Source organism: Athalia rosae, chromosome 3, assembly GCF_917208135.1.
Source record: "Athalia rosae chromosome 3, iyAthRosa1.1, whole genome shotgun sequence".
Classification (NCBI taxonomy): domain Eukaryota; kingdom Metazoa; phylum Arthropoda; class Insecta; order Hymenoptera; family Athaliidae; genus Athalia; species Athalia rosae.
Window position 1 is genome coordinate 5,473,261 of NC_064028.1, and position 27,726 is coordinate 5,500,986.

The 27,726-nt window shown below is 37.9% G+C and overlaps 3 protein-coding genes and 2 long non-coding RNA genes across 8 annotated transcripts in view; 1 reads left to right on the forward strand and 4 right to left on the reverse strand.

Moving 5' to 3' along the window:
- Positions 1–4,418, forward strand: part of LOC125500270 — a 40,496-nt gene extending 36,078 nt beyond the window's left edge. The window contains exons 2-5 of one of the 2 annotated variants that reach the window (XR_007277550.1): positions 769–1,179; positions 1,532–1,906; positions 3,293–3,405; positions 4,290–4,418. This is a non-coding gene — a long non-coding RNA (uncharacterized LOC125500270). The remainder of the gene's footprint in view (positions 1–768; positions 1,180–1,531; positions 1,907–3,292; positions 3,406–4,289) is intronic. The other variant, XR_007277551.1, reaches the window with a different exon arrangement.
- A 497-nt stretch (positions 4,419–4,915) lies between these two features.
- On the reverse strand, positions 4,916–8,406 carry LOC105693890. The gene is made up of 3 exons (XR_007277750.1): positions 7,944–8,406; positions 6,481–6,593; positions 4,916–5,017 (listed from the first exon to the last, which is right to left on the reverse strand). It is a non-coding gene; the product is annotated as an uncharacterized LOC105693890 (long non-coding RNA).
- A 422-nt stretch (positions 8,407–8,828) lies between these two features.
- LOC125500142 lies at positions 8,829–10,583 on the reverse strand. Its single transcript, XM_048651585.1, has 3 exons — positions 10,491–10,583; positions 10,170–10,402; positions 8,829–10,096 (listed from the first exon to the last, which is right to left on the reverse strand). The coding sequence occupies exons 1-3, from the start codon at positions 10,565–10,567 to the stop codon at positions 9,858–9,860; spliced, it is 549 nt and encodes a 182-aa protein (XP_048507542.1). The 5' UTR covers positions 10,568–10,583; the 3' UTR covers positions 8,829–9,857.
- A 15-nt stretch (positions 10,584–10,598) lies between these two features.
- On the reverse strand, positions 10,599–18,075 carry LOC105693927 (guanine nucleotide exchange factor subunit Rich). 2 transcript variants are annotated; one of them, XM_012414191.3, is made up of 16 exons: positions 17,655–18,075; positions 17,164–17,271; positions 16,872–17,027; positions 16,484–16,798; positions 16,291–16,382; positions 15,948–16,221; positions 15,712–15,864; positions 15,331–15,534; positions 14,883–15,237; positions 14,594–14,799; positions 14,176–14,517; positions 13,609–14,098; positions 13,234–13,522; positions 12,687–13,150; positions 12,253–12,610; positions 10,599–12,184 (listed from the first exon to the last, which is right to left on the reverse strand). In XM_012414191.3, the coding sequence occupies exons 1-16, from the start codon at positions 17,787–17,789 to the stop codon at positions 11,860–11,862; spliced, it is 4,266 nt and encodes a 1,421-aa protein (XP_012269614.1). In that variant the 5' UTR covers positions 17,790–18,075; the 3' UTR covers positions 10,599–11,859. The 2 variants fall into 2 exon arrangements, with proteins under 2 accessions (XP_012269614.1, XP_012269613.1); XM_012414190.3 differs by having other exon boundaries at positions 14,874–15,237; positions 17,655–18,072.
- A 932-nt stretch (positions 18,076–19,007) lies between these two features.
- On the reverse strand, positions 19,008–21,939 carry LOC105693882 (la-related protein 6). 2 transcript variants are annotated; one of them, XM_012414094.3, is made up of 3 exons: positions 21,660–21,939; positions 20,227–21,508; positions 19,008–20,082 (listed from the first exon to the last, which is right to left on the reverse strand). In XM_012414094.3, the coding sequence occupies exons 2-3, from the start codon at positions 21,323–21,325 to the stop codon at positions 19,514–19,516; spliced, it is 1,668 nt and encodes a 555-aa protein (XP_012269517.2). In that variant the 5' UTR covers positions 21,326–21,508; positions 21,660–21,939; the 3' UTR covers positions 19,008–19,513. The 2 variants fall into 2 exon arrangements, with proteins under 2 accessions (XP_012269517.2, XP_048507533.1); XM_048651576.1 differs by having other exon boundaries at positions 20,227–21,939.
- Between the last annotated feature and the right edge of the window lie 5,787 nt (positions 21,940–27,726).

Genomic DNA, 27,726 nt, shown 5'->3' on the forward strand with positions numbered 1-27,726 from the left:
AGAATCGAACTGCAGTGTGCATAGCTGGGAAAAATTAGAGCTATTTATAAATTTAACTTTTCAATCTAATTAAGTCAGATCTGATCCGCTGTACGGGGCGAGGGTATCATCTGGCACATGGCTAGTGTCAATTTCAATAAATTAAATTATCCAATGGTCGCTTTATTCGCGAATTCTGGTCGCCTTATTATCCAACATGGATGAGCTAGCGCTGACATGAATAAATGAGAGTGATAGAAAAATTGATGGAATTTCATTCGGTAAATTTGACAGTTGATTAATTTCTTCTGACGTTTTTATTCTCTAGCTTATCACGGCTCGATGTCAATTTTCGTTTGTTCGGAGCTATCAGTTGCTCCGAGTCATACCTATGAAATTTGTATAGTTATCGACGTTGTTCTAGAATTGATGTTTGAGTTGAATTAAAGATAGGGCCGACGTTATTCCGATAATATATTTCTAGCACGTGACAAACCCATCCCTGATGTTGTTTTAGCTGAAGGTAATTCCTTCGGGTTGAAACGTACGTGAAACTTGGACGGAAATAGATATACGTATATCTTACGCGACTTAACACCATCGCCTGTCCATCAACTTCGGATCGCAATTTGCGTTCGTTGAGGTATCTGCATAACGCATAAACAAAGGTGTCTCTCAAGATAAATGTGAACTGTAGTTATGCATTCGAATTTGATTGGGTTGCACTCAAGTAGGTTAATAATAGGTCCGGATTTGAGGTACAAAACGACAAATATTTGTACATTCCAGAGTCGAGTGGGGGAGGGGTATAGAGCGAAAGCCACTCGCGTAATTCAACGTGCGCCATTAGCTCAGAGAACGACATTGCAATCAGATTTCGAGTTCGTCGGTCGGACGACGAGTCCGTGGGATTATTCCGACTCGTAATTATGCTAAGGGAATTCGTCGGCGTTTGCAGAGATGACGCGAAAGCCAGCGAGGAGATCCTCTTCGGGTGTGCGGGTTGCGTGTACAGCAGCTTGCAATTATCGAAATTGCGATCTCCCCGCTCTCTACAGCATGGCCCTGAACTTGACCCTGTACTTGCAATTTCTGGAACGGGGAGTCTGAAAACTCCTGGCGCACGAGGTCAGGGAGACCTAGATGATACTAGAAATAAATATACAGGATTGAAGGCATGCACATGATGAGGCACATGAGGTGATATAAATACCTACTTTTGAGCAAACTTTGACTTTCCAGGGCCGGTATTCTAAAGCTCTATATTATCAATTTTCAAATTCACTATAGTCTTTGGTGTTTTTCACCCCGAAAAATGTGCCAAGTCTATAGTCTTTGGTGTTTTTCACCCCGAAAAATGTGCCAAGTCTATAGTCTTTGGTGTTTTTCACCCCGGAATCCCAAAGAATCGCCCCAAAAATTAGCAAAGGCTTTGAAAAATGAAGCTCCTGACTCCACCGTTTGGTTTTTCATGATAAAAGTTCACGGAAAATTCCGAGTAATATCGAAATAGTCAATTGCGAACGTTCAATTCGGTATTCGATCATTGCAGCGTCTCGTAGGTAGATCCTCCTTTTCCGAGGCAGCGGCAGTATGGCCTGAGCAGCCGGAGCGACGTTGTCATCGGGAGCGACATCGATGGTAGCGAGTACATCCTTTGAGAAGAGAGAGGAGAAGCCAGCGAGGAGAGAGAGACACGTATTTGGGTGAGGATTAGCAATGGATTAGTACGCAGTTACTACAGCGCCATAAATTTTGTTGACAACGAGTCCGGTGTCCAGTTTTGATCCAGCCGTGACTCGGGAAGTAGTGTTTCGTTTGATCTACATATTTTAAAAAAGTGCTTGACAATCGGTAGCTAGTGAAAAAACTATATCAGTGGAAATTTCGTGAATTCCGTTACTCGGAGATTCTTCCATAAGCACTGGTGAGCATAATGTTTTTACCGTGATTAAGATCTTTGCGCAAAAACGGAAAATTTTGATTATTCCCGATTTGATTCCCTGTATTTTAGATTGGGGGTGTATGAGGGTCACGATTTTGCGCTGTAGAAATAACTTTTATCGTTCGAATTCCGAATAACTATACCTAGTTCGTTACGCATTATTATATTCCTATGTTCATTAACTTGATTAACAATAATCTGATTGATTTCGGAATAGTATAGACAAAAGTTTGAATACTATCAATTTTTTTGTCTAACATTACGGAAAGTACCTATCATCGGGATTTTGGTATTGATGAATTATAAATTCATGCATTATTTCTCTGAAATCACATCGGAAGCTTTTGTCGCATCTATCATTGCAGACTCTTTTAGTAATCCAACAATTAATTATTGCCACTAGTATTTCAAACTATTGAATAATTTATTAGTATCTCGATGCATTCATTAATTCATTCCATCATTCATTCATTCAATCATTCAACCATTCATTTGATTATCGAATTATTCATTCATGCGTCATTTCTATGAAATCGCATGTGAAGCTATCGTCGCATCTATCATTGCAGACTCTTTTTAGTAATCCAACAATTAATTATTGCCACTAGTATTTCGAACTATTGAATAATTCATTGTTATCTCGATGCATTTATTTATTCATTCGTTCATTCGATTATTCAATTATTTATCTATTCATCTATTCATTCAATTGATGCATCATAAATTCATGCATGATTTCTCTAAAATCACATCGGAAGCTTTCGTCGCATCTATGGTTCTCGTAATCAAACAATTAATTATCGCTTCCAGCATTCTGAACAATTGAATGATTTATTAGTATCTCGATGCATTCATTTCTTCATTCATTCATTCATTCATTCATTCATTCATTCATTCATTCATTCATTCATTCATTCATTCATTCATTCATTCATTCATTCATTCATTCATTCATTCATTCATTCATAAGGTTATTCATCTATCAATTCGATCATTTAATCATTGATTGATGCATGATTTCTATGAAATCACATGTGAAGCTATCGTCGCATCTGTGATTGCAGACTCTTTTAATAATCAAACAATTCATAATGGTGAATAGTATTCCAAACTATTCAATAATTCATCAGTATTTCCCAAACATTTATTTATTCATTCATTCATTCATTTCTTCATCAATTCAGTAATTCATTCATTGATCGTTTATTTATTCATTCATTAATTTATCCATTCATCGAATCAACCCAAAGTATTTAATAATAGATTAAATCACGAATCAATGGGTATGTACATTGCAGCCAATCGCGAAACATTCGATCGGGGACGTGTAATCTGGTATATGGTTAACAGAGTACATGTATGTCGTAGGTCTTCCGTCTTGGATACAACGGCAGTTCAGCTTCAGCGGCAGAAGCGGCGACTTCAGGAGCGACATCAGTAGCAACGCAGTCTCCTTAGAGCGACGATGGAGAGAGGCAACGGTGAGTAAGCTTTCCTGGATAAATTAGTTGAATATTGCCTAAATCGCTTGCGCTGACTTTTTATTTCCATTTTGATCACGCGCTCCCGACTCTTCATACTAAAAACAGTCGTTATAAATATACTCGCCCAGGGTCTCAACAATCCTTTGAAATTCCGAGAGATGACTATTCAATTGAATTACACGCGTTTCATTCAATCTTCCAGTATTTTGAGATAATCAATTGATATATTTAACTCAAAAAAATTAGATACAGCTATTATTCTCAATTAACTTTCAATACAAAAGTTTTCTGATATTTTTGGGCCGTCAACGTAGCATTTCTCACATCGCTCGAGCGGCTGTTTTCCATTGTAATTTAATTACGTTCTTCATCATGTGCTCGGCGAAAGGACATAATGCAAATGCACTCAATGCAGCACCTGAAAAATTTCTCGGGATTTGCGGAATGGTTTTTTAATGATTCGCTCGATTTCTTCTCTTAATGAGATACGGAAAAATTTATTGATCTTATTCGTGGATACAAAAACAATATAAATATAGGTGATTGTTACATCATAACTTGAATTTTACATGTGATATGAATTGCACCCCCTTGATATATATTTTCAAAATCCTTATAAAATCAGATCACCTAATATTACCATTGGGTGATGGACTTATTAAATTCATGCACCCCTATGATATAATTCATCAGACACGCCAATAAGGCAAGACAATGATTTATCATCACATAACTTGGTACAATTTATTATAGTTCAAACGTTTTAGATACTTATACATATATTGAGTCATAAAATAAGTTATACATTGTGTTACATGGTACGTCATACATTGAGTAATGTATTGCATCAACTAATTGTTTATTGGTTATTTGTGTTATAGGTCGCAGCTCCTCCAACATCATTGCCCGGACTCCCCCTGTTCATCGGGGGGAGTCCACCGTCCCCTGGGACTGCGCGGCCTCCCACCGCCCCCGGGGTCCCAGGGGACCCAGTCCCCGAGGACATGTCTTCGGGTATGCGGTATCCCCGCTGGAGGGGATGCCATATCCCGAGGGACATGTCCTCGGGAACTGGTCTTCGGGGACGCGTGTCCCCCCAGGGACACGTCCCCGGGGATGCGGTATCCCCGCTGGAGGGGATACCGTGTCCTTGGGGCCGTGGCCTTGGGGGAATAAGCGTCCTCGAAAATCCCGGGAAAAGGAGGTCCCAAGCGGACACTTTGTTTTTCGTTTCTCTAGAGAAATCAAGAAAACGAGTGACCGCTTGGGACCTCCTTTTCCCGGGATTTTCGAGGACGCTTATTCCCCCAAGGCCACGCCCCCAAGGACACGGTATCCCCTCCAGCGGGGATACCGCATCCCCGGGGACGTGTCCCTGGGGGGATACGCGTCCCCGAAGACCAGTTCCCGAGGACATGTCCCTCGGGATATGGCATCCCCTCCAGCGGGGATACCGCATCCCCGAAGACATGTCCTCGGGGACTGGGTCCCCTGGGACCCCGGGGGCGGTGGGAGGCCGCGCAGTCCCAGGGGACGAGTCCCTGGACTCCCCCTGATGAACAGGAGAAGTCCAGGGGGTCATAACTGCGGCGACAGCATATCCGAGTACCTGAAATATACGAACAGTGCATTAATAATGTCGTAATATAAGAATATGTTATTACCAATATGATATTCTATGTCGATATATTAATTATATGTCATATTATATTATATGTGAATATATTGCTGCCAATGTGTTGTTATAATATATTGCATTGAATATATTTTTATGTCATATAGGAAATAATGTAATATTGTCAACCTGGATCTTAAATATATGAATAAATTTGTTCAGAATATAACAGCGAAGATTGTTTCTAAACCTGTGATGAATTCCCAAATCCTACTGATAGACAAATTCTAGTACCACTATCCCGCAGTTAAGAACATGATCACTGGATGAGTAATGTAATAGGAGTTCAATGATGATTCAATAATAAAATGAATACATGAATAACTAAATGAATAAATAAATGAATGAATGAAGAAATAAATGCATCGAGATACTAATAGATCATTCAATAGTTTGAAATACTAGTGGCAATAATTAATTGTTTGATTACTAGAAGAGTCTGCAATCATAGATGCGACGATAGCTTCACATGCGATTTCATAGAAATGACGCATGAATGAATAATTCGATAATCAAATGAATAGATGAATAACTTAATGAATGAATGAATGAATGAATGAATGAAGAAATGAATGCATAGAATACTAATGAATTATTCAATAGTTTGAAATACTAGTGGCAATAATTAATTGTTTGATTACTAGAACAGTCGACAATCATAGATGCGACGAAAGCTTCACATGTCATTTGATGGAAATTATGCAATGAATAATTGATTCAATAATTAAATGAATAAATGAATAACTTAATGAATGAATGGATGAATGAATGAATGAAGAAATGAATGCATCGAGATACTAATAAATCATTCAATTGTTCAAAATGCTGGAAGCGATAATTGAATGTTTGATTACTAAAAGAATCTGCAATCATAGACGTGACAAAAGCTTCCGATGTGATTTTAGAGAAATCATGCATGAATTTATGATTCATCAATTAAATGAATAGATGAATAAATAAATAATTGAATAATCGAATGAACGAATGAATAAATAAATGCATCGAGATACTAATAAATTATTCAATAGTTTGAAATACTAGTGGCAATAATTAATTGTTTGATTACTAGAACAGTCGGTAATCATAGATGCGACGATAGCTTCACATGTCATTTGATGGAAGTTATGCAATGAATAATCGATTCAATAATTAAATGAATAGATGAATATTTTAATGAATGAATGAATGATGGAATGAATTAATGAATGCATCGAGATACTAATAAATTATTCAATAGTTTGAAATACTAGTGGCAATAATTAATTTTTTGATTACTAGAACAGTCGGCAATCATAGATGCGACGATAGTCGGGAACGCGTGATCAAAATGGAAATAAAAAGTCAGCGCAAGCGATTTAGGCAATATTCAACTAATTTATCCAGGAAAGCTTACTCACCGTTGCCTCTCTCCATCGTCGCTCTAAGGAGACTGCGTTGCTACTGATGTCGCTCCTGAAGTCGCCGCTTCTGCCGCTGAAGCTGAACTGCCGTTGTATCCAAGACGGAAGACCTACGACATACATGTACTCTGTTAACCATATACCAGATTACACGTCCCCGATCGAATGTTTCGCGATTGGCTGCAATGTACATACCCATTGATTCGTGATTTAATCTATTATTAAATACTTTGGGTTGATTCGATGAATGGATAAATTAATGAATGAATAAATAAATGATCAATGAATGAATTACTGAATTGATGAAGAAATGAATGAATGAATAAATAAATGCTTGGGAAATACTGATGAATTATTGAATAGTTTGGAATACTATTCACCATTGTGAATTGTTTGATCATTAAAAGAGTCTGCAATCACAGATGCGACGATAGCTTCACATGTGATTTCATAGAAATCATGCATCAATCAATGATTAAATGATCGAATTGATAGATGAATAACCTTATGAATGAATGAATGAATGAATGAATGAATGAATGAATGAATGAATGAATGAATGAATGAATGAATGAATGAAGAAATGAATGCATCGAGATACTAATAAATCATTCAATTGTTCAGAATGCTGGAAGCGATAATTAATTGTTTGATTACGAGAACCATAGATGCGACGAAAGCTTCCGATGTGATTTTAGAGAAATCATGCATGAATTTATGATGCATCAATTGAATGAATAGATGAATAGATAAATAATTGAATAATCGAATGAATGAATGAAGAAATAAATGCATCGAGATACCAATAAATTATTCAATAGTTCGAAATACTAGTAGCGATAATTAATTGTTTGATTACGAGAACAGTCGACAATCATAGATGCGACGAAAGCTTCACATGTCATTTGATGGAAATTATGCAATGAATAATTGATTCAATAATTAAATGAATAGATGAATAACTTAATGAATGCATGAATGATGGAATGAATTAATGAATGCATCGAGATACTAATAAATTATTTAATAGTTTGAAATACTAGTGGCAATAAATAATTGTTGGATTACTAAAAGAGTCTGCAATGATAGATGCGACAAAAGCTTCCGATGTGATTTCAGAGAAATAATGCATGAATTTATAATTCATCAATACCAAAATCCCGATGATAGGTACTTTCCGTAATGTTAGACAAAAAAATTGATAGTATTCAAACTTTTGTCTATACTATTCCGAAATCAATCAGATTATTGTTAATCAAGTTAATGAACATAGGAATATAATAATGCGTAACGAACTAGGTATAGTTATTCGGAATTCGAACGATAAAAGTTATTTCTACAGCGCAAAATCGTGACCCTCATACACCCCCAATCTAAAATACAGGGAATCAAATCGGGAACAATCAAAATTTTCCGTTTTTGCGCAAAGATCTTAATCACGGTAAAAACATTATGCTCACCAGTGCTTATGGAAGAATCTCCGAGTTACGGAATTCACGAAATTTCCACTGATATAGTTTTTTCACTAGCTACCGATTGTCAAGCACTTTTTTAAAATATGTAGATCAAACGAAACACTACTTCCCGAGTCACGGCTGGATCAAAACTGGACACCGGACTCGTTGTCAACAAAATTTATGGCGCTGTAGTAACTGCGTACTAATCCATTGCTAATCCTCACCCAAATACGTGTCTCTCTCTCCTCGCTGGCTTCTCCTCTCTCTTCTCAAAGGATGTACTCGCTACCATCGATGTCGCTCCCGATGACAACGTCGCTCCGGCTGCTCAGGCCATACTGCCGCTGCCTCGGAAAAGGAGGATCTACCTACGAGACGCTGCAATGATCGAATACCGAATTGAACGTTCGCAATTGACTATTTCGATATTACTCGGAATTTTCCGTGAACTTTTATCATGAAAAACCAAACGGTGGAGTCAGGAGCTTCATTTTTCAAAGCCTTTGCTAATTTTTGGGGCGATACTCTGGGATTCCGGGGTGAAAAACACCTAAGACTATAGACTTTGCACATTTTACATTGTATCGAAGCATTATTGAACGATTGTATGCACAGACAGGCATATAGTTAGTCATGGAAGGTATCAGTCGCTTTCTCTACCATACTAGGAATAAATATACAGGATTGAAGGCATGCACATGATGAGGCACCAGGTCTCGGAATACCTCATCGGGTTTTCTGTTCTCCTGATACCCAAAAAATTTTTTGGCCTAAATTCTAAACTTCTGAACCGCTTTCTTGAAACTTCATTATTATATTAAGTAAAGACAAATCGGAGAATCAATATTGCGTAACTTATGAAATTAGTTTTATCGAAGATAAGAGCGAGGTAGGCAGGAATAATGATAATCCCGTGGAAGCCGTGGATAACCACCCTATACTACTGCGACAGGTAGTTCGTTTTACTCTGGAAATACAGTAATTAAAACTAATTGATTAATACTCTCAAAATTCTCGGTCGAAGGCTCTTCACCAGCTGCACTCGGTTTAATTGCGTTCTTGGTTTAATTAAATGTTGGCAGGTCATCGATTGATAGTGCAGGACGTGCAGTTTACTTTATAGATTCACTCGCTTCGGAACGGTTTTTTAAAGCTGACAAACTTCGATCAAGTCTTTATTCAAAACGAAAAATAGAAAATTGCTGGAATCTCAATGGAAGAACAATATAATAATCCCATGATGATGCACTGATATTGATGGAATTAATATCCACACCGGTATAAAATGTACATATTGATATTACGGTAAAATTAAAGTAACACACACGCGGTGCCACAGCAACCATTGCCTAGTTTCTTCGATTCTGAAACCAAATTCACGTTTTCCGAATTATCTTTGCTTTTCCTCAGCGTTGCTACCCCCTTGATCTTTTTCTTCGCCTTCGCTTTCCGTTTTCGATCTACGCCGAGTATGACGTCATTCCCTTCTTCGTGATCTACAAACCTTTCAAATTACAAGATACAATTATTTCTTATCGTATGCCATCCCCCTGATACAAATTCACTTTGATCTTACGTATAATTATTATTCTCATTAGATCGAAGTCTGACACGATGAAGTATCAATCCTAGAGAAACAGTTATCAAAGCAGCGAGTAATATAGCCATCGTGGCGAATAGAAGAGTATCAATGGGAAGCCAAGGATCTTCCTCTAGAGGTTCGTCGCCTGGTTCTAAGGTTGCTGCGGATCTGATGTAAAAAGTATTTCACGAGTGATAACCGATAACCATTGTTCGTCATATTTGGAGCGGAAACGTTACTTCCTTTGATTATCATAATTACAAAGCTTTGAAACATTCAGATATTCGTACGCGAAGTAGACGCAAAAAATAAGTATGTCAGAAAAAAGAAAATTTTTACGGTGCGTCGGTATCTTGCGTCCCCTGTTCTCCAAAAGGGTGATTCAGTGCTCTACCAAGGTCACGTCCAAGTTCTTTGAAAGTTGTTTTCCCTAGCCAGTCAGCAAGGTCATTTCTATTCAATTGCCTGAGACGATGTTCGATATCTTCATGGGTTTGACCACGACCTTCCCCCGGGGAACTGTTCCAATGAAGGAGTAGCCGAAGACAGGGGATATTTTCATCTAATTTCCGCTCTTATCAAATAAAAATGTTTGCTGTTAAATAACTAATCTATCAAGACTTAACCCTTTTGAATATCCCACCTACCGGCGCCTGCTATACTTTCAGGAAGCTCAAAAGTCATGTAATGCAAAGCTGCAACGAGACGCCGACATTCCGAAGGATTAAGATGACCTGCTAAATATTCTAGTTCGGAGAGATTAACGTCGATTGTACAGAAGACCGGATTATTCTTCTTACACGCGTAGAAGAAGATAAGCGTGGCAATCATCCGAAATGTCAAGCTCATGATTAATCGAATTGATAACAATTTGAAGTAGCTGAAAAAATTACAAAAATTGTTTAGAGGGACCCCTTAGCTTATGCAGCCCGTAAAGCAGGTAAATTTTCGAGCGGGAAAATACGCACTTCAAATCAGTGACAATTCCATGAACTAATTTTGCCGCAAGATTGAAGCGGGAGACGACCAAGTTCTGAGGAATCATCTGAAATATTAAAATCGAAAATATCAAATTATTTTATGAGAAAATATAATATATGTATATTTGCCGGATAATAATTTACAATATTTATAAATATAACTTATTGACTTGTAATCGGTGTTAGCCTCCTCAGGGTATGGGTAACATACAATCAACAACATTGTAGTCTATCTGTACCTAATGATCCGTTCAAATATCAGATAATTCGAAGGCATTGAATATCAGTTGATGTGAATTCAGAACCTTATAATATGTTTGACGTAATCAGACCATGATCAGGCGTATTTTGATCAGGCTATACTTACAAATGCTAATGTTAGATCTTTGTAAATTAATTGCTATAAAACTTTTCCATATGTTGAATCGCCATTATAAAGAATCAGCTATTGCCTCAATTATTCTATTACACATGTTCATTGCAAGTTCGTACAGCTTTTTCTCTACTTACGAGATTTCGAAAACGATTCATTACCGCCGACAATAGGGGCCAGATTCTTCATAGGATCGGTAACATGAATACCTCTGAACGTTGATACGAGAAAAAACTGCACTTCGATCATATGTAGATCTATTATATGTAGATAAGTATCATCATTCGTATAGATAGAAATAAATTGTCAATAATAATATCATACAACACCATCATGTGTGATGAGTAATTACACTAAAATTAGTCTATTTATTTTTCCTACTTTCCGTTCTATATTCATAGTTTGAAATTACCACAAATAAGACCTAGTGTTCCCACAGGTATTGCTGGGTGGAAGCATTTTTGTTGCAGAAAAAGATCAGATTGTTAATTTCGAGAAATCGAGCACTTAAATTCTTGATAAATCTCGAGTATATTTCGCTTGCGTAAATAACACTTCAACGATATCGTTTCAGTCAATCACATTTTCAGTACTCATCGCATTTGTCATGCCAAATACCGAGAAACTGAGAACTGCTCAAATTAATTGACATTCGAAGTAGCCTCTCGACTTTTGCAGGGACGTGGTAATTTCATAACAATGATCAAGAACGCACCTTAAGAGATATTGTTGAGCGGTCAAGTAGTCTGTTATTACCCTTGATTATTTTGCTATTGCTATCGTGCTCCTTGGAAAGTGTATTCATCCCCTCACCACCAATAAGAATTAGGTCATCGATCATTGAATTTAACACGGTTCAAAGTGCAATCGATTTTTGATTCTTGGAAATTGTTAGGTCGCGCCACCTCGAGATACAGTCGTTTCGAATAATCATATTACCGTGACGGAAATACGGCGGCTACTTAGAATACTGGGCATGAGATATTAAGATACAATGCACCCCGACTGTACGTTATTGGTTTCCACTACACTAACATTGTTAAGACTTCCACGTAGGCCATCATCCATAGTTAGCAAGGAATCGTGGGATCTTTCTTCTTCCATTGGAGCAGTTGTGGAAGCGTGACTAATTGAAGAATGTCTTGATCGTGAAACAGTTGCACGTGGATTACTGCCTGCAGAAGGAGCAGGACTTGGGGACGGATTTTCTAATATCTGCTCCTGTTCCTGTTGCTGCTTTGAAGCTATTAGTCGATTCAATAAACTCAATTGAGCTTGAATGCCAAGCATAAATGGCTTGTATCCCAAACTGAAAATTCAAATTATTACTGCACAACGGCAATAATCAAGCTAACACCATAGAAAGATTCAACTCACCATTCCGAATTAGACCACCTCGTCAGCGTGACCAGTCCGTCCCGTAAATTAATAATGGAATCTAACGTTTGTGATGGAGCATTTGCAGCTCTCACGATTCTTGCCATAGCTGGAGCATCTCTGAGAACTGTAGCCAATACTGCGGCCCATCCCAAACAACCACCTTCTAAAAAGAGCTGCAAAAGGTACCTCAACTGGACTTCTCCTCGACTGGTAGGACTGCAAGATGCAGAAGTATTTAAATCAGTCGGTTCAACTGGATCTGCAGCCCAGCAAACAGGACCGATACCAGTTCCCACAATCGATTCAACATCATCCCGCCATACCGTACTAGAATCGCTGAGGACGCTGTGCTCGTCTGGAAGTGAAGAAACTGTTCATTCTCTGCGATTTCTGGGAAACGTTAGCAAAGGGATATTTGTAGCATTTTATACCTTGCAGCATGTGTGGTATCAATTTCGCTTCCACGGCTGGGAATTGAGTTTCCAGACTAGCGACAGGACTTATCAAGCTAGTATATGGAGGTCTACCTCCCGGTAAACTAGTGTATCCACTGTCAGGTAGATCGACAGAATAATTTGGTTTCAATTGCTCTTCTTCTGGATTATCCAAACTCACAGACCTCAGCGAGGTAATACTTGCACGTCTTATTTTATTAAGCATTGGAAGAGATAATATCGGATATGAAAACCCAAAATCTTCATGCAGAGTCTTTAGAGCACTAATGTAGTCGTCTATCTTAGCAGCGCGATCACGCTCACGCGCGAACCATGTCACTAAGTGAAAATCAAGACGTGCGGCAAATCTTCCCAAGTCTGCCAGTCGACGAGCCGTTAACAAACGCCTTGCGTGACGTTGCAGTATAACATCGATGAAAAATTCTTCTGCTGATCCCTCTCTAACAATGAATGTTTCAAATCTTTTATAATGCTTGCACAGTAGCTGATCTGAATTCAATGGACCAGTGTCTAATGAACTTACTTGTTTTCACTTTTTTCGGACTTTGCAGTGGGGACAGACTTTTTACGTCTCATCACAACATTTCTAGTTTTTTCCAAAACGGACGATGGAGCAACCTCTTTACCGATTGGTTCAGTCTGAACCTTGGGGGTTGAGGTGGTACTGTAACTTCTACTCCGGGAAACTTGCATGGTACCCAAGACTAGTGACAAATCTTCTTCATTAGGAGATACAGGAGGTGTTTGCGCAGGACCACCTAACTTTCCTGTTCCACCCCATGATGAGCGGGGCGATTCCACATCGTTTGGATCTTGTTTTAAAACGGTTTTATTAACATCCAGGCTATAAGGGTATAGTAATAATACGATATGAATCATAGTCGTGCATCAGACCCACCAATTGCTCGAAGAAATCGCACTAAATCTCGAGAAAGTTCCCATCTGCCCTGTTCCAAAGCAGCATCTAGTAGGAGAGTTGCATGTTGACGGCTTACTGATGAAGGTTCTAGATTTTGTAAAATTATTAAATAACTAGCAGCTGTATCAAGTTGCTGTCTTTGCAAGCAATCTTGAAGTAGTTTTTTCGGAGGTCCAGCTACCGAAAACAAGTACGGCCATAGCGCAATTTCAGTTTTTCTGGCACATTGGACGACAGCACGTGCCCAGACACCGGGAAATTCACGAATAAATTCCACAACAGATGGTAGCTGCGCATCTGGAATCGGTTCTTTGCTCGTAGCTTCTTCTTCCAAAACCTCATGTAATAAAAGTTCTAAGGCGTGTGGAAAATATGGAAGAGCAGAACATGATCTAGCTATCTCCCACGCATGATATCCCAAATTACGCCGAATTAGTTGACGGAGTATTTGGTGCAGGTATACTTGGCTCTGAAATAATTAAGTTAAATTACTCAATAGTGAATAATTGCAGCTAACCTTAGATTAAATATACGAGTGGCAGTTACCGTCAACTCCAATACACTGAAAGGTAACGAAAATGGGGAGTTTGTATCTGAAGTATATAACACAGTATCATTTTCAGCACCAAGTAAGATCGCGTCCTCGAAGAGTATTGCCATGGGATAGATTCTTAGATGAAAAGGTAGCATTATCCTCTTGCTCATGAAGGTATGTGCTTTATCTTGGTGATTTCTTGGAAACAATGGAAGCCATACCCTCATTCCATGAGCTCCACAAAATAACCATAAAGCTTCTGTTAAGTGTGGCTTATCTCTCCTAGACCGCCATGGAACCCAGACATTTTCAACGCAGGAAGCAAGGACCGTAGGTGGACTACATGCGTATAACTGAAAAAAAACACTAAATAGCAAGAGAGAAAAACTTATGTATTTTTTTTTTTTGTAGAAATAACTTTCACCTTACCACTTCAGAATTATCGTTGCAATGATCTCTTTGAACCATAAGCAAACGTCCAGAAACATTCAATAGGAGACTTTCGGGATGCGGATGACTTCCAGCTGTTTCTGCACGAATTGTAGTTAGAGTAGCGCTCACAACACAAGCTGGATGAACGCAAAGACCACTAATATCGACCGTCTGTATCCTCGTTAGCTCTATTCCACTCTTCCCTATGACCAAAGCGATTTGATTCGGTAATTTGTTTTTTTCTCATAGTTAGCAGAATGATTTTGATAAAACAAACCTTCACCACCTTCGAGAATCATGTCATAAATGCTGACTTGCCCATTGGCACAGAATGTGAGTAGTCTGTCTTTCATTGTATTGAGTAATAAAACTTGGGCTGGCATTTTAATATTTTTGGCATAACTATTGTCTAATCGTGTATCTCTTGGATAGATTCTGATCTCGTCTTTATCCTCTAGTAGGGAATAACTTCCAGCAATTAAGTGCCCTCGATGCCACAATAAACCTCCAGTTACCATGAAATCACGCTCTTGAGTTTCATTTCCAAACAGTTTCCATTTTCTCGAAGGCAAGGAATAATGCGCTAGACCTGCACGACCAGCAACCGCAATGCTCATCCCTTCATTGTCTATGGCAGTATACTGAAGACAGAAAGACAAGACGAAGATTGGATGGAGTTGCACACAAATTTTTTAGTTTGGAGAGGAATCAAAAAATTATGAATAACTACAAACCCGTATTGGCCAATTAGAACCACTGTAAACACTCGGTATCGGAACGACTAACCATTGCTTACATCCTGCAAGAGCTTGATTTGAAGTATCTAATGGCGATTCATTTGAAGAATAAAGTGCACTGGTAGTTGTGGATACACCGCCACCACCCAAGTTCAAATACAAACGATCTTCTCCTTGTAGATACAAATGACCATGATGACTCTGAAACATAACTGACACTGGAGATTTTCTAAAATATTCTAGAGAAATCAACTATCGGAATGGATGGTTATAGCACTAATAAAAAAATGTATCCAAAATACAATCGATTTTCTAAGAAAGTGGCAGTTAGTATCAGAGAATAGATATTTGATAATAGTTATTAACTTCGTAACTTACCATACAGGGATTGACGGTCAAGGGGCTTTTGACAAAATCCAATTGGACAAGAGACCGCTTTCGACTCAGTAGATGATCGCCAGATTCCTCAGATGCGGTTGGTTCAAGTGACTCTTGGAGCATCCATAATTGATACCCCTCTGCTGACCATTCCTAGATGGAGAACAGAATTAAATGACCATTCTCATATAATTTTTCGGTAGAATTAGAATGAAAATGAAATGCACATATATTACCATGGCATGAATGTGAAGGGGGTTGTCTCGGCTCAAGTCTACCCTAAGGCCGTAATCCCATTTCAAAGTGCATAGTAATAATGCACCAAATGTGCTCCAAACACCCAGGCCACCCCCTTCCCAAGCAACTGCAATTGCGCAACCATCTGGTGTCCACTTTAAGCATTTTACAAATCCTGGTGTACCTGGGTAATCTTTAGATAAAAGGCTCAACGTATGAGATATTTCCAAACCACCTGTCGTTTCATCGACATAGTAAACCACACCTTGAGAGCTAAAAAAATGATTCATTTTCGGAATTGATTTCGCTGATTATTCTACAAATCTCAAAACAAGTACTAACTTTTGTCTACCGATAGCTATAAGACGATACTTGTGATTCACAGCTGCACATGTTGCATCCTCCAAATCTTTTGCCCATATACCCTGTACTTGCTGCAATATAATTGTTCATAAAATGTGGAATTTAACAAATATGATCTCTAACTCTGAATGAAATGATTGAGCTGAATTTGAAAAAAAAAAAAAAAACTTACGTTAGGGTCAAATTTCAAAGATTGTGCCGTAAGAAATGCTGCCTTGCCATTACTCAGTGTCACCGCAAATCCCCCGACTAAGGGGGAATATTCAATATCCGAAACATGTACATTGTTTTCAGTAATTGGGAGCGCTACAGTGGATACTTGCTGATCCACACTGAATGGAACTCGACGTAAGTCAAGGAAATAATCACGATTTGCGGTACCATCCCATTTGTATCTCATTACATGGCTTGTCTTAGTCGCTACCATCAATTCATCCCTAATACAGACTAGTGAACTAATACCACCATCAACCCATACAGACTTTTCCTATAAATCAATGAACATTGTCAAGTTGTTTCATTATTGTGAAAGTTTCACAGTCGACAAGTAACTCACTTACCAAAGTTAAAACAATGGGTGGAATAATTTCTTTGACAAATAGTTCAGCACTATCGCGTTTCAGACTACTCACAGGTGAGTCTTTTTGCTCATACAGCCCTCTTCCTTCAACACTGTACTCCGTCAATCGAAAGAATAATAGGTAACTGTCTGATGTCTGGAAAGCCAGGAGTGAATCTTTGAATGAAGATCATTTACATGATAGTAAATGAGCAGTCGAAAATATTTTTTCGAGCAACTGTTTTCTTTGCAGACAAAGTTCACCGAAGAATTGTGTAATATTAAGCACTTACCGCAACAACAAGCATACTAGAGTCAGGTCGCCACTGAACCAAGATATTATCCCCATGATTTTTGATTGAATCTTGAGGCCGCCTCAGAAACACAATCGGTACACAGGGCTGGAAATAATCAATAATCAAGTGAAAATATCTTGTCTGAAAGTCCAACATTTGATCATGTAGTTTATTGAGAAGAAATTAATGACATATCTGCAGAGATCACATAATGATTATATTTTGCAGAGCATTGTAAATAAGTTGAAAAATGAAGGTAAGTAGTCTATCTAAGGCTTGAAAACAGTCTAAAAATTAACGTTCAATTATGAACATCATAGACACATGATTGTTTGTTATCAGTTAAAAGCAAACGTCAAATTACGAAGTTGGAACGAAGAATGCACAGGCGAGGATAGAAAATAATCATAACATTCCCAAGTGATAAAAATCGGAATTGTGATCAAGAATATAATGAAAATACAGCGAATTTGTGTTTGAATAAATACCTTGCAATACCAGATGGCTACCACGTCATTAGTTAGAATAGCAAATAATATTTTATCCCTGTTACAAACGACAGCACGAATTTTTTCAGTTTCAGGTGTATTTAACACCCTCGGCCATCCTATCGGAAAAAACATGATTTTCCAGCTACTTGTGACCCCACGTTACGATCACATTTCATTAATTATTATCATTTTCAACTCTCCTTTACGGTAAAAACGATATGTAAACACCATTTAACCTAAATATTACGGATCTGTTCGGTTACTAAACGAAGTTAGGTACATACATACACGTTACTTGAATGAGATTCCCCGACCGAGTGAAATTCTAAACCTCTCGATAGACATAATCGATAGACTTCCACAGGCGCGAATGGATTTGACATGCTCTAAGAACCTGACACAATTATTTTCTCTTTCTATCTTCTCTCATCAGCCGTCCTTCTCCAGAACGATGAATTAGTCACACTCAATTACATTTAATTTATTATGTTACATGTATGTGAAGTCTACGAATCGGTGTATCTACCCTCCTTTTTATTATTTTCTTATTGTACAGTAGTTTTTAGAAGAGAAGGTAAAAGGATCTAGATCAGCATCATTAGTTGCCTACCCCTAGGCGCAAAAGTAATCCAACAATTCGAGTCTCACAATGAACAAAAAATATTGTTATTACTCACAATCACATACCTGCAGACTTATTGATATTAACTCATCCAGTCCAGATATTTTATACATCGATCTGCTCTAAATAATTGTTATTGCAACTGAGAACCAATCTCTATCGTCAATATTGTTAACTTGATTAGTGATCCAGAGATTACCTTCAACTGCAAATCAGGTCACCCAGTTCATTTAGTTTATTGCTTGTACATATCTATGCTTGTACTGTGCAATGTATCGCTAGTCCTTTTCATGTTATACTCATATTATTCCTCGTGTTGTAAATTTCTAAAAATGAAACAGGGGATGGAGACAGATTTCAACAGATGTACAAATTCTACCTCAAATTTCCGGACGGACCATTCAAAATTGATTCACAGACATATCGTTTCAATTATAATGTATAATTAGAAACGTTATCATCGCGTTCAATCAAAAGTCAAAGAACATAAAGGCCACAAGTCTTATTAACTCATTAATTAGCCATACACCTTCTCCGAAATCTTATTACCGCCAATGCATCATAGGTATAATGTGTTTCTTCGTCTTACATCAAGCTGAAAAAACATAATGTTATTACAAGTCAAGATTATCTGACAGTCTGTAGGAACAGGCGCTGCTAGTCTAAGAACGGGGTAATTTCAATTCTGACAAGCTACGGGATCATTCGAATAAATGAATAAACCGATATTAATTTCAACATTATTCAAACATCACTTTATCACTGATTTTTTTTCTTCTTCTACTTCAAGGAACACAGTGTAATATAAATACACGTATCACGTGTCGATAATCGTGCTTCAAGCATTATACAAAAGATATTACACAACTCCGCACCAAACTTACATTCTTCAGCATTATTATATAAAAAACATTATACATGTTCATTACATTACATGTAGGCCACGTAATTTACATTTCGGTAAATTAATATTATCGATACCTTACAAGATTCAATTAATAAATTAAACAATAAATAAAACGAAAGTTAGAATCTAGCTGAAATCGCAACGAGTAGATATCATAAATACGGGATTTTCGAAGCTCTTTTCAAATGATCTTTTTTTTTAATGCTAAATGTGGTGAAAAACCCACGCGCGATCTAGTCCATGGCAAAAGGGGATCATACCCAAAGTTCAGTTCATTGTACGAAAGAAATAAAAACAAAGAAAATGTCTTCAATATTTTCTTTTTTCTCAGCACGTTGGTCCAATGGGTCCCGCCATGAGTGGGGTCATTGAATTCATTAAATTCATTCTCGGCGGTCTTCCAAAACCTCGGGTTCCATCCGGGCCGGATGGCATTCTCGTAACGTTATCGGGAAGATGTGGAGCACCGACCCCACTATTGCTTCTAGATTTACAATAGGATGCATCGGATGCGGAAGAGCATGCGGAAAGTCTTCTCACGCCTGGATCGAAACCCGAATCTCTGCTGCAAGCCGAAAGTCTCCGTAAAAATGGTCCGCACTCTGCAGAACCCCGTCTAGAGGGACTAAATCCTCCTCCGCATTCGGATCCTGAACCGGAACAGCAAGAGAAACGTCGATTTTGAGGAAAGTATCCTCCAGGCGTAGGATACATCGGGTGATGATATCCTGTCTCCGAACTTGAAGAACAGCTCGAATATCTACGTCCGAATCCACCACCGTCAGATCCAGAACCGGAACAAGATGAGAGACGACGTAATATATAACCGGTATCGGATCCAGACATCGAACATGAAGATAATCTCCTCGATAGCCAAGACTCCGGTGACGGAGGACCTGAGATAAAAAAAAATAGTCAATATTAAAACCAGTGATGCGAGTAAAATGAGCGGAATAATAAAATATCATATAATATGAATCTATGACGTGTAAAAACACGAATCGTTATGAAGATAAGAATCTTTTTCGTGAAACCTATACCTTGGTACGGTTGCCCGGGGTACATAGCCATGGGATAAATTGGATGTCCGTGAACCGGTCGCCTATGTCTCGACCGAGAATCTTCGGCTTCAGATCCGCTGGCGCAACTTGATGAATTGTAAATTTCTTCCCTGGAAATTCTGGCAACGGCACTTTTTTTGTTAGGTTGTTGTTTCCGCTTCTTTTCCGCTGATTGTTGTAATTCATAAACACGCATATCGCCAAGGTTCATTTGAAGAGCAATTCTGGCCGATGCCGAGTCCGTGAACTCGACCAAAGCGCATTCATCGCTCGTGGCAAGTTCCGGTCTTTTCGCAATAGCTTGTCTTACTTCCGCAGGAGCCGGATGTCCGGGTCTCAATACTCTTATTAAAGCAATTTCACCACACGAACTAAACAATTCGGCAACAGTTTCAACTGATATTTTGTCTACCGGTAATCTTGCCGCTAGGATTGTTCTAGACGGTGTAGTTTGATCGTAGACAGGAAGTGGATCCAATCTTCGCAATTTCGTACCGAGGTCATTGACCTCCAATTTTTTCGACCTGGCTAGCGCTGCGCCAACGACTCTCCAATCTCTGCTGAGGTGTTTCACCCTTTTGAAGCTAGATATCAATTTCAAGGATACGTATCCTTCCTTGTTCCGTTTGACATGCTTCAATAGGAAGGCATCTTTCACGATATTTTCATCGGAGAAATAAAATTCTACTTGAGCACAAATTTTATCAGCCAGATCGTCGCTCGGCGGAATAAATTCTTCCTCAGAATTTCCGTTAGATGGATTAGTTTTCGTCTTCGTTGGAACGGGGACGTTCAACTCCGGAGAAATTACATCATCCAAGGAATCTGCTCCGGAATCCTGATCGTTTGTTTTCATTTTTTTATTGCTAGACGACGATTTTCCATCGCAATCTGAACTTCCGCTATCCGAAAAATCGGCTTCCTCACCTTTGGATCCCCTCCGATCGAAGGATAAACTGACGTCACTGTCTATCGAAGAGATGCTATCCTTCGTGTCAGATTTTTTCATCGGCGGTGGAGAGAACGAAAGGTTACCAACCTTATCCATTATTTCTCCTTGCACTTCAAGTTCTTCCATAATTTATTTAAAGTTCAAAATTTTCAAAATCTTCGGTAATGATGATCGATCAAATTTTTTAATGTATAATTCCAATTCCCGTTTAGATTTATTCTTTCGATTAAAAAAATAGCAATTGAGCTTCCCCTGTGCGTCCAATTACAGCTGCACTATCTTGGCGATGGAACGTTGCTAATAAAAGTCCTAGAAACCAACAACAAATGAAGCTTTCAAAACTTCAACGAAAAGGAATCAGAGAAAAAATAGTTTACGGTTGATGTGGAAAGAACAATTATGGTAACAGTAATAATATCAATAATAATATTTAGTAACAATGGCACTTTCATATACGCACAAAGCATATAAAATTGATTCGATGCCGCACTTGGAAATTTTCACTATGAGGTATACAAAAACTGAACTACGTAGAAGAGGGTTGTACTATATTTTATTTTGTATTTTTTAAAAAATTTCCTTCTTCCTTCTTTCTCTATTCAATCTTTCCCAGAGCTTCAAGAGCCGAGGGGTGATCTTCGAGCTCCGAATATGCTCGGAAAAAGCACTAATGTTTAATAGGGTTGATATTACACTTAGCTTATGTGCCTGTTCAGAAACTAGTGGCCTTCTGCAAGGCTCGCTCCCTCCTTTAAATACTTTCGCCTCAATCGTAAATGAAGAATGGGAGTTTAGCGCCTGCGCAAGTTTCAAGTCGGAATCGTATCTTTATGTATAATAAGTTTATATGTATTTATAGTATATATAATATATACGCATATATGTATCGACGAACCTTTAAAGACCTCGATGAGGTCGTGACCTTCTAGTATACCGGTCAAGTATGACCCCTTCCCGTATATAGTTGGCGATTTTTGCGGAAGCTTATACCAATACAGAAAGGAAAGAGAGACGAGGAAAGGACGTCCGGTTAATACACGTCCACGCGTTGAAGTCTCCCGAACCAGCTCGCGTAATATATTACCTATACTCGTATATGCCTATAGTAGCGGCGCACCGATACGAGAATTATAATACAATAGCCGCCGTATGAAAACCATATTACTCTTGTCGACCATTTATTTAATTTATTTTTTCCCCCTTTCAACGTTGTTGTAATTGTAATTATCATTATTTTTCTGTTCTCGTTAAAGCGCAGTACCTTATGGGTTGAGACTGGAGCTTATCGCTTGAAAGGTATAAACAGAACAACCTCGTCTGCCGGTATTAAGAGTTATAACACATCCGGACGCAGAACGAATAATAAGATATGGGTCAAGTGCGGCCGGTACCTATACAACATTGGAGAAGGGGTTCTCTCGAGCATTCTCTGATCACTATACATGTCCAATGAAAATCATCCCGCACCTTCCGATAATTATTTAACAACACATCCACCTACCCCTTCGTATACGATACATTCGAGAAATTTTCGTTTCTCTCCCGTTCGGAAATAATAAATTACACGATGTCTATGAATAGTTTAAGGGGGGAAATTTGTTTTCTCGAGGTATGTCAAATTTGTTTTCGTTCTTTCCGTTTCAACGAAATAACGAGGGGGAAGTTTTTTCGTCCCTTATGCTGCAACGGCCGAGTTTTCGCTTAATTCGTTTAAAATGAACAATACCATGACTACACTTGTGCACCTGCAACCCCTGTGAGACACTAACACCGATATAATTACTTTAGTTTCGTCACTTATTCGCGAAGGAAGACGAACGGCTGCTTACAAATTGGCTTAACTTTTACGTAAATCTATTAAACTAGGTATACCTATTGGTATTACAGTGCGTGCGCTGCCTCGTTTCTATCGCGGTATGGCTTCGTTGTCGGTTATGCAACGGGACACGACATAATATATGTATAAGAGTTCAAAGATACACAAGTGTAGAATTATTCGATACACATAGCGGACTGAAATTATGATGTAATATTTGAAAGAAATATCGCGAACGAAGATAAATTTGCGTCCAATAGCGCACACGGCGATTAATTGATAATATGCACTTCACTTGATTTTCAATCATTTAATAACAGAGTAATCTATACTTAGACACAGAGTGGCGGTTGCAACTATATTATATGTAAAATGTGTTAGCGATTTCAAGAAACTTGGTAAACAATTATCGGAAACTACCGCATAGTTTGATTATAATTCTATAACTCGATCGTTCTTGATCCGAATCGGATGAAACTACCTAGATACGTATTATAAACGGCATATACGCCTTACAATTAGTCATGAAAGATAAATCGCGCGTTTACTTGCACCGCTGTATTTGCAAATGGTATACCATGTTGTTATATTATAAGATATATAATAGCTGGAAGTGCAGAGTTCTATAATTTATATACACAGCGCGTCTAGAAAAATAAAATAAAACTATTGGTTGCGTCGAGAAAAATCTTAACAATCTCCGGCGACGAGCCCCTCTTTATATTGTTTACGCCTCATGGCTGTGGATATGTAATAATAATACAACCGATTTACCATTAAATGTATGTTGCCGCTAGCCATATTTATTTGCCATCCTGCACCACACTACGTCGCTCTACCGTGGGTTTTACCTATATACTAATTGCAGGTTTTTACTTAAAAATTAACAGTTTTAACATTTTTATTTCTTTCTATCTTTATTTTAGTGTTATGTTCACATGCACGAGCTGTAATTGACGTCTCTACGTAATACATTTAATCTATAAATTGATCTTAAGCCGTTTACCTCATATAGGTACTTAAATATGTATAATAAAGATACATATACACGTGTAGTGCGCGATTCAAGTGAAACATAATCTATACCGTGATATAACCGTAAAGAACATAATCTGATAAAAATATACATCATTTGAATCGTACAGCGCGAATGGATCATCTGAAAACATTAATTGCTTTTTCTCACATGACACGAATTACATTTATATGTATACAAATATACGAAATCGCGATGAACGGAAAAAAAAAAAAAAATTGTCAACCGGTTTTTTTTAATCTTAATTATCGTAAATTTTTTTTTTTTTTTTTCCCAATGTTTTTCGTTTTTCAGGGAGAAACACGAAAGCAGGAAGTTTAATTCGCCAGTTTTGTCGAGATTCGCGAGGGTCGTTGTATGATTTGCGCGAGAAAGCTCGCGGGGGACTCGTCGCGCTAAATGACCTCGCACTTAACCATCACGCATCGTTGGCTACAACTTCTGTAATATATACGAAGAGACTAAGTGGGGAATGATCAGATTTATCATTGATAGGTATTAGGTATATAGTATATATATACCAAATAGGTACACACCCCAACACTTTATAAATTACAAATGTAACTCCGCGCACATCTGGACTTTCGCTATATGTATACATATACCTGCTGCCATAATATTCATTTCATAATAATATTATATAAATTACAATTGAGGAGGGTCAGTAACGACGTACAATCTTGCAATCGTAGCTGGATGTACGTACGTCAGAGGCTTTGAATTCTGCAACGATCATCACACTTATATTTACCTGGAAATCTACAGCTGCGGAATCGTCTTTTGGGTGTGTTTTTTTTTTTTTTTTTTTTTATCTTCATAAACTGTGAATTAAATTTCAATTCTGCACGCTTGACTTTTGGCCATTCGCGACGCGATTTATACGGAATATACATATGCGTGTATACACATGTATAACTCTATATTTTTGTCTATTATGTATAAAAAATCTCTGCGACGATGCTGATTCACGATGTAAAATTATTCAGAGCCAATGACATATGCAACCTTCGTAAAATCTGGTCCAGTATTGATCGCGAAGATATACCTGTTACACTATCGTTTCAGCGTTGGGTGGTAGAGGAAGAATTCCGCGCGAGTTAAATCTTATACCGCGCCCACGGGTAAGATCCGTTCACGAAATCACTTTCAAGGCTCTCTTTCTCTTTATATCTCTCCATCTTTTTTTTCCTAGCTTCAAACCTGCAGCAAAATTTAGCGATGGTAACTAGACAGACGGGCAGGTAGGCAGATAGATGAACGAACGAACGGAACGAAAGCGAAGTTAATATCAAAACTAAATCTCCAAACGCGTGGAACGAACGCTTTGGTATAATTACATTGTTATATTTTACAATTATGAAATGGAGACTGCAGGTACATGAAAATCAATTCGTGGATTATGATGTACATCAAAGGGACACATATGGGATGATTACGAATGCAGGTGTAGCAACGCATTGGATATACATACATAAGTTTTTCATAACGATCATGTATGGTAAGCGGAAAAATTGAAAGAGCTGTGGAGTACGCGGCGCTCTGTCGAAGCTTGAAAATTTCTAAATCATTAAATTATTATTATTATAAATGTGTTGTAACGCGATTATGGATTTATTATTTTTCTAGAAATGCTGCATGGCACGTATGCAAGGTTAATCTTCTAGGAAATAATAACGACGTCCGGTTCTCGCATGCTGCAGCTTCGATAAAGAATGCGCGTCGTCTCGTGACGCGTTGATTATTGGATGGCGATTTTTTTTTTTTTTTTTTTTTTTTTGTCATTGATTTTAGATCAAAGAAAATAACTCAATTAGAAGCGACGATAAATAAACTGCAGCTGCTCCATAGATCGCAGGGATTGCCCCGGCGTTGGGTATACGCATAGCGTACTGTACTTATGTGTATGCCTATGATGGATAGTGACTGAAAATTTGAATAAATGTTGGGGAAAATCAGCGGTTCTTGATTCTACGTACCATCACGTGTATACTACATAATAGTTCAACCGCTGACTAATATAAATAATAAAAGCATCGATATACATATGTATATTCCCGAGTACAACGCAAGGATCGACGTTATACCTATAGCCTGGCTGGGTGATTCCCCGAGGCAATATTCCAGCTTATAATACAAGCCGCAAGAGACAGGAGACAATCTAGGTCAGGGCTCAGGGCAACTCGCGAAACGCTCAAATCAATTTTATTTTCAATTTATCACTCCATTTTTTTCTTTTATTTAATTTTATTTATTTATCATATTATTATATACACTACTTGTTTAAATTTTTATTTAGCCTTTTCATCAACCCCACTCTACCGACCTCGGTTAACTTATTCATATTTAAATATCATTATTATACGCTCCAGTAATTTCTGTAAAAAGCTTCGCTCTCTTTATCGCTGTTCTTACCTGTATGAGATAAACTACGGGGTTCGGACATCGAGTATTTACCTTTTCATACAGTTTCCTCTTCCCGACAATCTCATCATCCTCGACTAAGATGGCATAGGCCACGCTCGATATATGGTCATCCATCCTCGAGACCGGAGAACTTCGATGCCTGACTTAATCAGCAGATAATAAGCAGCTAATTCGAAACTGTAAATTATTCAGTTTATACATTCATTCATTTTTAATTATTTATATTATCGACAATGTCTATCTTAAACATGACTTCGAATTACCACCGTCTAAACGGTTGTTCAATTATTCATTTATTTGTTTTTTTTCCTCTGCAGTAAAAAATATTAAAATGTTTATGATAATAATCGTTGGATTATTTCATTTTTATACGATACCTCACCGAGCGATGCCAATGATCTGAGAACAGAGTTGAAGGTCTTATTATGATTTGAATGACGGAAACTGTATTAAAAATGACTTTCTTCCGATTTTTATCATACGCGGAAGAGGCCAAGCTTTTTTGCGAATAAATGAAATATCAAATTTTTATAATTGTTCCGTAAGAATTTAGTTTGAAACGGATGAAAAAAAAAATCGAGTTAGTTACATCAGTGAATGTACAATACCTTTATAATATACTGAAACGTTGAGAGGCACTGCTTTGGTTGACTCAGGCTTTAAGGCCCAGTGTAAGGCCCTGGGGTGATCCGCAGCTATGACCATGACCATATTACAGGCCATAGGCCCAATACGCGCGTTATAACAATACCAATACTATTACCATTTAACGCACCTTTTACGACTGCAACACATTCGCGCAACGACGAAAGTATATGGTACATAGAGGAAGGTGTATCTCCCCGTCACCTGCAACAGAAGACATAATATTGAAATTGGTGTTCCATGGATCTGCGATGTATTATGATGTGAATTCCGTATTTTAGTTTACACGCGTTTGTAGGAACCAAAATTTTATAGAACCATAAAAAACTACAAATTATTGTATCTACATGTAGTCGGATTGCTAATTTCTTATCAGAATGAATTACGAATCACTTTAGACGGCGGATAGTATATAGACTCGACTGTTTACAAGGTACATAAATATGTCGTCGGATCGTATAATTTATTAAGAATTATCAAGTATCTAAAATTAGATTATTTTAATTATTATTCTTTCGATATCGATGAATTCATGACTAAATAATGAATATTAGTGAATTTCAACTCCTAAATTAATGGAGATTTATACTCCAAATTATGAAAATC

Bases quoted from the DNA above. Each gene is read 5' to 3' on its own strand.
- LOC125500142 (XM_048651585.1), bottom strand. From the start codon at position 10,567: ATGATTCCTCAGAACTTGGTCGTCTCCCGCTTCAATCTTGCGGCAAAA. The intron at 10,403-10,490 runs GTGCGTATTTTC...TAATTTTTTCAG, and splicing joins GGAATTGTCACTGATTTGAA to CTACTTCAAATTGTTATCAA. The intron at 10,097-10,169 runs GTAGGTGGGATA...TTATTTGATAAG, and splicing joins TGAAAGTATAGCAGGCGCCG to AGCGGAAATTAGATGAAAAT.
- LOC105693927 (XM_012414190.3), bottom strand. From the start codon at position 17,789: ATGTTTTTTCCGATAGGATGGCCGAGGGTGTTAAATACACCTGAAACT. The intron at 16,222-16,290 runs GTTAGTACTTGT...TCATTTTTTTAG, and splicing joins ATAGCTATCGGTAGACAAAA to CTCTCAAGGTGTGGTTTACT. The intron at 15,238-15,330 runs GTTTGTAGTTAT...TTCTGTCTTCAG, and splicing joins GTTCTAATTGGCCAATACGG to TATACTGCCATAGACAATGA.
- LOC105693882 (XM_012414094.3), bottom strand. From the start codon at position 21,325: ATGGAAGAACTTGAAGTGCAAGGAGAAATAATGGATAAGGTTGGTAAC. The intron at 20,083-20,226 runs GTATAGGTTTCA...TTTTTATCTCAG, and splicing joins CCCCGGGCAACCGTACCAAG to GTCCTCCGTCACCGGAGTCT.